The 9857-nt window shown below is 36.1% G+C and overlaps 1 protein-coding gene across 1 annotated transcript; it reads left to right on the top strand.

Moving 5' to 3' along the window:
- Window positions 1–6287: 6287 nt before the first annotated feature.
- LOC105302614 (olfactory receptor 6C4-like) lies at window positions 6288–7200 on the top strand. Its single transcript, XM_011375740.1, is given in 2 exon segments — window positions 6288–6451; window positions 6453–7200. Coding segments are annotated over 2 exon segments (912 nt in total).
- The last annotated feature ends 2657 nt before the right edge of the window (window positions 7201–9857 follow it).

Here is a 9857-nt window from a genome sequence, read left to right as displayed (position 1 = left end):
GATACATGTTTTTTCTTCTTAAAGAAGTCCCTCCAACATTTCCTGTAATACTGGCTTGATGGTGATAACTTCCTTTAGTTTATTTTTGTCTGGGAAGCTCTTTATCTGTCCTTCAACTCTAAATGATAGCTTTGATGGATAGATTATTCTTGGTTGTAGATCCTGGGTCTTCATCCTGTCGAATATTTTTTGCCAAACTCTTCTGTCCTGCATAATTTCTTGTGAGAAATTAGCTGCCAGTCTTATGGGTATTCCCTTATAAGTAATTATTACTTTTTCTCTTGCTACTTTTAAGATTGACTCTTAGTATTTAAACTTTGACATTTTAATTATAATGTGTCTTTCTGTGGGCCTCTTTGAATCCCTGATTTTTGGAATTCTCTGAGCTTCCTGGGGTTTTATGTCCATTTCCTTCACCAAGTTAGAGAAGTTTTCCATCACTATTTCTCCAAACAGCTGTTCAACATCTTGATTTTCTTCTGTTACGCCAATCAGATGAATATTTGGAGCCTTAATAGGGTCCCATATCCTCCTTAAATTATTTTTATAGTCTTGGCATCTTTTTTCTTGCCATTCTGATTGAGTGTCCTGATTGACTTTCCTGTCCTCTAGATAGGGCATTTGATCCTCTTCTTTATTCACTTTGTCTATTCCTTTATTTATTCCATTTAACATTCTTCTCATCTCAGATGATGTGTTCTTCATTTCAGACTGGTTCCCTTTTATAATTTCCATTTCCATTTTTATGTTTTTTTATCTCTTTTTTGGGGTTCTCTACACTTCCCAAAAGTTCACTGAACATCTTTATAACCAGTGTTTTGAACTCTGCATCTGTTAGATTACTTGACTTCGTTATATCTGGATCTGTGTTCTGTTCTCTCACATGGTTTCTGCTTCTTTGTCTTCCCATTTTGGCTACCTTTCCATGTGTGTTTCTATGCACTAAGCAAAGCTCCTAAGTCTCCCAGTCTTATTAGTGTGGATTTGTGAAGTAGGTGTCCAGTGGCACAGTCCTGAGAGAGGTTCAGCAGGCCAAATTTAGCCCAAGCCTCTACCCTTCCGAGGCCACCTATTAAGATTCAGCAAGCAATCCAATACATGCTGTGCTTATAGTGCCTCAAAAGGCCACGCCAGAAACCGAGGCCAGCTGCCTCCACCAGTGTGAGTCTCAGCAAGGAGCACCTGACTGGCTGAGGGTATACCTGGATGTGGCTTGGGTGGGGCCATGAGTTGGGATAGGCGGGGTTTTAGGGAATCTTCTGGGCGGAGTGACCTCTGTTATCCAGTTTGATGACGTCGCGGCTATGGCAGTGCCGTATCCAGCACACTGGTAGCGAGAAGGGCTCAACAGGAAACAATGGATACTGCCAGCACTTCTATACCGCTCGAGTCTCGTCTAGGCCCTCACTCCGACAATGTCTCCTTGTAAGTCTCTGGTGCCCGCTACGTGCAGCCCAATTGGCACTGGTGCTCAGAGTGAGCAGGTCTGTCATCTGAAAATCCGCTCAGGGATGCGGCCCCTTTAAGAGGCGTCTACTGCTGCCGCAGCCTCCACCTCACTCAGACCAGATAGCCCCGTGTCCTCACCCCGTCCTACCTTCTGCCATTCCAGAGAGATTTCTTGGATTTCGCCCTAGTTGTATGGCTTGTTCATCCCAGGTGACTTTTCCTTGCTGCTGCTCCTTGTTTCCATCACAACTTTGATTTAGTCGCCAGAGGGATGAACAGAGCCTCCATCATCTAGGCCATTTTTTCCCCTCCCAGGGTTTATGTTTTAAATAGAGGCTTTTTCTTGACCTGGAATACTTCAAAGGATTTGTTCTCTCTCTCCTTGCTTATGAGGTTCACAGCGGTCTTTCCAGGTATGAAAGAAGATCATTTTGCAGATGCAGAGAACCTCAGGATATTTGGAGGACCTTATATGAAGCATCATGGCCAGGCTATGGAATTAGGTTCCAGGTAGAAAGAAGTCCTGACATCCCAGCAGCACCATGGAAACTGTGTCCCCATATTGAGGAGTGTGTGGCATCTCTGAGGTCCCTGAAGTAGGCTGGCCCAAATAATTGGTTCTTTTGAGTGTGTTAACTTGCCCTGGCTCAGACTGAATGTCTCTCTATGGGACAACCTGAAAACAAGTATCTTGAATTACTCATCATGAAGTGAGTGTTAAATGTTCACTAAGTCATAAAAACAGAAGCGTCTAGAGATATTCCATTTTCAAGTGGAAGTGAGGCATATGAGATGAAGCTTATGCAGACCCTAAAGGCAGAGGCAATTTGAATAAGTAGGCGATTGGCTCTCCTGATACTTTAACTCTTCCTCCAGGTCCTCTTCTCCCTCAAACCACACCTATAATTTCATTGCAGGGAAGGAAAGGTGGGTCCAATGACTAATAGGAAGAAAAAATAAAGCCTTCTTTACAGATGGCTCAGTGCAATATACGAAATACAGCCAGAAGTGGACTGTTGTGGCGTTAACAATCCCACTGAAGCATGGCCATGAAAAGCAGTCTGAAAGGAAAATTGTTCCCACCAACAGAAACTTAATATAAATATAAATAGTCATCCATTTTGTCTGGAAAAACAGCTATCTAGAGGTATAGATCCATGCCATATAACAATTAGAAGTTAACAGTTTATCTGTATAATCAGAGATTTAGAATAAAAAAAGTGGAGGACTGGTTAACCAGGAGGTTTGGGGTAAATGAATAAGGATGGACCTCTCATAATGTAACTAAAGTTGAGGCTACTCATATACCATATGAATATGTGTGTTCATCATAAGTTTTCTTCAGCAAACACACATACACACACACATACACAACACACACCTATCAAAGATTTGGTAGACAAGCGGACTTTTTCTGTGAATAAGAGTCAACCTCTTTCCCCACCACTCCAACAGTGTTCAATGAACTCAAAAACGAAGTAGCCATGATGACAGGACTGTAGATTACGCATGAGTCTTTCCTCACCAAGACAATCTGGCAAGTGCCACTGCTGTGTCCAATCTTCTAATAGCGAAAACCAAAGCTCAGCCTGTGGTGTGGCACCTACTAGTTCCATATGCAATCAACTACCTGCTACCCAGTTAATTGCACAGGATCCTTTCTGTTGTAATGGAGGCTAATTGTCATCACTGTAATAGACCTTCATTCTGGATATGGATGTCTTTTCCCAGCTCAGCATTATCATCTATTTATCTGTTCTTCTATTTCCAGTGATTATTTTTAATCATTATCATTACGGCAATTTCCACAAGGCTTTGTACTATACAGATGTTCTGTTAACTTCCTCAGTGTCTTCTGACTTTAGACTTCTTCCCCAAACCCATATTAAAGGTTCAATTCCGGAGTTCTCAACAAATAGGGTTCATTAGCATGCTCTGAATGTGGGCCTCCTGGGATCTTTTATTTCTTTCTTCAACTGATTATCCTAAAGTCTCCCTGAACAGGACATTTAAAATATGCTTCACTCTGGTATAATATCAGAAGCAGCATATATCCAGGCTCAAACAAGTCGGAACAGAGGAAATAAGATTTTGAAGGGACAGTGGTTTTATTATCACTACTACAAATATGCTTAACTTAAATAAATCACATTTCAAAGGCTTACTTACTGTCCAGGGTGAATGCTAAATTGATGTGGAAATAAGAAGTGGCAAACTACAGCTAAGCTTATGTGTAGCAAGATCAGTAAGATTTTTCCTACTAAATTTTCATAAGTTTGTAAACTTCTGTGAATAATTAGGTCAATAAGTATTGGTGAGAAAGCAAACAAGTTCAATTTTATGTTACCCTTCATCCACATCTGACTTCTAAGTTGTGATTCATCCCATGGACATGTATGGGCAAAAGCTCACAGCACTGCCCTAAAAGTCAAGTGTAAGTATATTCTCAGCTTATAGTTATATTGATGTTACCTGTCTGTGATTGCAGAACATGAAATCATATAACGGTGACTTTTTTCAATGAAAAAGTAACTTATGCTTATTTTATAGCATTTATACAATATAAACAGGTATAAAAGTATAAAAGTATAAAGTAAAAAGAGATAGTTTGATAGCTCCTCTTATGCCCCCCACATCCCCATTTAACTCCATAGAAGTAACACTGTCAACAATTTATTTTTCCAGATATATGGACTATGCATACAAGAATATAGTTTTATATCATATATAGATATATGTAGATATATATAGATATAGATATAGATATAGATATAGATATAGATATAGATATAGATATAGATATAGATATAGATATATATGATTTTTTAACCCAAACGGGATCATATAATATTAAGGCTAATTTGAAGGGAAGACATTCAAAAGAAAATGCATTATAGAGAGTTAAAGATATGAGATCAAAAATGAAATAAGAATTCAGGCCTAGAAATATCTGTTTGAGAGGCAGCATGAGATAGGTGTAGGACAGAATTGTATCACTGATTTGAAAACTAGAGCAGGCAGGCAGCTTGTAAAGAATGTGTGTTTAGAAGAAAGAACAGCCAGAGTAAGACATACAATCATCAGAGTCTAGAGAAAAGAGGAAAAATTAGGAAGAAGCCATGGGTTAAAGGCAAAAATTAAGATGCAGAATTCAAAAATCAAAGATAATGTAAAGGCAAAATACAAACATGCAGAAATTTTTTAAATAATATGCAATCACCATTTAATAAATTTGTTAAGAAATAAAGAAGCAAGTCCACATGTATTTTAGAATCAGAAGAATTTTCTAGCTGTGTGTTCTTGGCCAAATCACTTAAACTTTCTCAGTCTCAATTTCACCATCACCATCATTATTATCCTTATGGTATCGTTAATCCATTTTAGCTCATGTAAGGTTGAGAGAATAGTCATAATCGTTCTGCCCCTGGGTCAGGATGGGAACTTGGCAGACTACGGAGACAGATGGCTCCAGGTCAGAATCCACAATATACTAACTGCGGGAATTGGAACAATTTGTCAACGGCTACAAACCTCAGTTTCCTCATCTGCAAAATAGGGATAATAATAGTGCCTATCTCAACTGGTTATTTTGGGAATCAAATAAAATAATGACAAGACTTGGCGCATAGCAAGTCCTCAATTAATAATAATTATTATTTATTATTCCAAACAAAGCAATGTACATAAAATGTTTTTTTAATTTAGAAGATGGTAAAAATGTTTATTACTCGTTTCTATTTTCAAGAGTCAGAAAAGGACTGACCTTTAACACAAGAGGAGTCATCTGCTCTTTTAACAGAAGAATGAGAAGATGAGTGTAGGACAGAAATGTCTTGAAAGAAGAAAGATAGACAGGAAGATTATGCCAGAAGAAATCTTACTAATTATTAATATAAGGTACGTGTGTTATCTGCTGAGAATAGCTTTGAGAATTTGAGAACTGTGGAGAAATTAAATAAATTTAAATTTTAAATTAAATTTTATTGTAATAGCTAAGTAAATATTTAGAAATCTGTTCTTCATCAATAAACAAAAAAATAATTATTCATATTCTTAATTATGGTGTAAATAGCCCCTTAGTCACTCAAAATCTTCATTAGAAACTCCTAAATGAGGCTTACAACTTCTGATTTCAGTTATATTTTTCTAGCCAGAGTAAAATTAATAAACATGAATGTGGAAGAAAAATGATAGCAGGAATCCGATTGGTAAGATGCCATCTGTTCTGTTCCTCTGCAAAAACCATTGAAGAATAAAGAACTGGGACCTGAAGGAAGGCAGACACTAGCAGCAAAGACTTAGAGAGTGAAGATATTAGTTACAATGGTCCACAAATTCAAAACATCAAAGGGAAGTTGGGGGCCTCTTTAGTCACCATAGTTATAATCGTGTTGCTGATTCCCTCCTAAAAGTCCCTCGACTATGAGTTAACATAGCTTCTCTTCTCACCCTGAGACCAAGAGAGTAATAATGGAAATGAGACACCACTTCCAAATTAGCAGATATAATGAAAGATCAAAAGTAGAGTCAGTGTTCAAAGAGAAAATAAAAATATAAAATGGAGAAAATTATAACTTAGCCATTGGATTAGAAGGTAGGCAAGAAAAGTACATGAGGAGCCTAAGAAAGAGTCATGGTGAAAAATCCTCCTCTGTGGAGATTTAAGAGCCAGGCTCTATCCAATAGAAAATCTCATTTTAGTTAAATTGACAGAAAAAAAGACATTTGAACCAATTCAACAGGAAAGGCTTCGTCTCTTCTTAATGTTCCTGAGTTCTTTTTCCATTCTCATCACTGATTTCTTTGTTTTGTACCTTCCTAGGCTGCAAAGGTTAACAATGAAAAACCAAACCTTTCTGACAGAATTCATTCTGCTGGGACTAACAGACATCCCAGAGATTCAACTTATAATCTTTATACTTCTCTTCCTCACTTACATATTCAGCATCATTGGAAACCTAACAATCATCACCCTCACACTACTGAACTCCCACTTCCAGACTCATGTATTTCTTCCTCTAGAATTTCTCCTTTTTAGAAATTTCCTTTACAACCACTTTTACCCCTAGGCTACCGTTCAGCAAGAGCATCAGCTTTGCTGGTTGCTTAACTCAGTATTTCTTTGCTGTATTTCTTGGGGCCACAGAGTTTTACCTTCTGACTGTCATGTCCTATGACCACTATGTAGCCATATGTAAATCCCTGCATTATACGACCATCATGAGCAGCAAGGTCTATATCCAGCTGGTTCTCTGCTCTTGGCTAGGTGGATTCCTGATCATCCTATCCCCAATCATCCTGACTAGTCAGTTGGATTTCTGCGCCTCCAACATACTGAATCATTATTATTATGACAATGGACCCCTCATAGAAATATCTTGCTCAGACACAAGACTCCTGGAGCTGGTAGACTTCATCTTAGCAGTTGTGACCTTGTTGGTCACCCTGGTGCTAGTTATTCTCTCCTATACAAACATCATCCAGACCATTCTGAAGATACCCTCTGCTCAGCAAAGGAAAAAGGCCTTTTCCACATGTTTTTCTCTCCTGATTGTCATCTCCCTCTCTTATGGCAGCTGCATCTTCATGTACATAAAACCCTCAGCAAAAGAGGGAGTTGCCTTCAATAAGGGAGTAGCTGTGCTCGATACTTCAGTTTCTCCTTTACTGAACCCATTCATCTACACTCTAAGAAATAAACAAGTAAAACAAGCCTTCAGGGACATGGCCAGGAAGATTATGAGTCTTTAATGAATGTAAAGACTTCAAATTCAAAGGAAAATTTGAACAATATTCATAAAGTTCCTCCCCATTAGAGAAGCTCTAATATTCTCTTGATTAAAGCAACATCTCAGGTGAATTTATTATGAAGTGTTGTCGAAGTTATATTTTAAATTTGCCAATAAGAAGGAAATCTTCCCAAAAACCTGTTTAAATATTTCTTTTTAGTAAATAGACTTTTGAGCCAGACATTTAAAAATTTGCGAAAATGTGAAACAATGCCACTCTTCTCATTTTTTGAGACTATAATTATTTCAAATAAAAACATATTACTTGTGCAAAAAGAAATATTATTATAGTTGTTTAAAACAGAATTTTTTGGTTCTCAGTTTTAATTTCTAATATGATTTAAAAAATAAATATAGATATAACCCCTTAGTAGATAAAGTTTTATAGGAAAATGATGTAGCCAGATAACATTGTTAATCTGAATACAAGAAAGGAATATCTGGATAAAATCACTAAGGTTGTCAAAAGACTAATGGTCCTGGGCTTACTAGTAGTAAAGTTTAGCTTTACAAACTGGGCTTTTAATGTCGTCAATGTTCTTTAAAAAGTTATCCAAACGTATTATCAGAAATACTAGATACTTCCCAGAAGAGGCTAATAATTATGTTTTGCAATAAAACTCTGCTCTTGCAATAAAGGTCATCCTTTCTCAAGTTAAGATAATTTCTTTCCTCATCTTTCTTGCTCTAACAATTCTAAAACTGTCTTCTTTAGACACATAATGCCAAAAGAATTTCCAGTTGTAGGATTGATATTTCTGACTCTATCTCCCCTCCCAGTCATGAAATTTGAATGAAAATTATTAACAGGGGTACCCCTAACATAGTGAATATCCAATCTCCTCTTAAGGGAAGATTTAGAAGAATAGGAATCTTGAGCCATGTTGGCAATGGTCAAAACCTATAGGGCTCTATAAGAGTGCCTGAGCTTTAGGGAACATATTCTGTAGATGAATCTGAGAAGGCTGACAGTGAAAGGGCTTCCTGAGGATGCCTTAGGGAACAACATCCATATGTTTTAAGAATTGTTGTAAAGGGTGGTTAAAGTGGGGAGGGCATAGAAAACAATATGATGGTAAGCTGTCTACATTCTATTTAAAGTGGTAAAATATTGATTCTAAGTGGACAGTGGAAAGTTAAGCATGTGTATTATGATTCCCACAGAAATGACTTTAAAAATTAAAGAAATATAGTCAAAATCACAATAAACAAATGAATCTTAGTGGAATAGTAAAAAAAAAATTAAATAACCCAAAAGTAGGCATGAAAAAGGAAATCAAGGAACTCAAAGAGAGGAAACAAGCAGTAAACAAATAGTAAAATGATGAACATATAAATAATTACATTAAATATAAGTGTTCCAAACATGCCATTTAAAATAAAGATTGTCAGAACAGATTTTTTTTTCTAAGTAACCTAACTATATGCTGTGTACAAAGAGTCTCTTTAAATATAATGATTTAAGTAGGTTAAAAGTAAAACGTGGAAAAAGATATGTCACCCAAACACTAATTAAGAAAGCTGAAGTAGCCATATTTGTATCAGACAAAGTAGACTTCAGAACAGAGAAATTTACAAGAGATAAAGAGGAATGTTTCATAATTATTAAGGGGTCAATTCAAGAAGAAATCCTAAACTTATAAGTACTTAACAACACAGTTACAAAATATATAAATAAAAACTTACATAACTTGAAGAATAGAAAATCTACAATTATCTTTGATGACTTCAATACCCCTCTCTTGATAATAAAAATAATTAGTATACAGAAAATAAATAAGGATATGGAAGAACTGAACAACAACATCAATCAACTGGACATAACTGACATTTATAGAACACACCACCTAAAAATAGAACACAAGAACACACAGTCTTTTCCCATACACTTGAAATATTTGCCAAAATAGACCATACCCTGAATCATAAAACAAACCTTAGCAAATTTAGAAGAATTAAAATAATTAATATAAAGTATCTTCTCAGTTCATAATGAAACTAAACTTGAAATTTATAACAGAAATACCACAGAAAATTTTCCAAGCAGTTGGAAACTAAACAACACATTTCTCAATGATTCATGAGTCAAAGAGGAAATCTCAAGGGAAATTAGAAAATACATTGAACTGAATGAAAATAAAGACACAAAATATCACAAATTGTGATGGCAGCCATAGCAGAGATTAAAGGAAAATATATAGCATTAAATGTTTACATTGGAAAAGATAGTCTCAAATCAATACTGTAAGCTTCCACTTTAAGACAAAAAAGAAAGAGCAAAATAAAGTCAAAACAAACAAAAGGAAGGAAAAATAAAACTAAGATCGAAAATCAAAAATTTAAAAACAAAAACAGTTTGTAAATCAATAAAGCCAAAAGCCAGTTCTTTGAGAAAACCGATAAGATTGATAAGTATCTAGCAAGACCAGCAAAGTAAAAAAGAAGGAAGACTCGAAATTCCAACATCAGAAATGAAAGAGGGTATATCATTATAGACCTTACAGGCATTAAAAGCATAATAACAAAATACTACATACAGACATGTTACAGGTCTTAATACAAGAGATAATTGGTCTTTTATTAAGATGGTAAAAGCCTGAAACATTCCTGGCTTCAACT

The sequence above is a fragment of the Pteropus vampyrus genome, unplaced genomic scaffold, assembly GCF_000151845.1.
Source record: "Pteropus vampyrus isolate Shadow unplaced genomic scaffold, Pvam_2.0 Scaffold276, whole genome shotgun sequence".
In the NCBI taxonomy this organism is placed as follows: Eukaryota; Metazoa; Chordata; class Mammalia; order Chiroptera; family Pteropodidae; genus Pteropus; species Pteropus vampyrus.
This window is presented reverse-complemented; position numbering and strand designations above follow the sequence as displayed.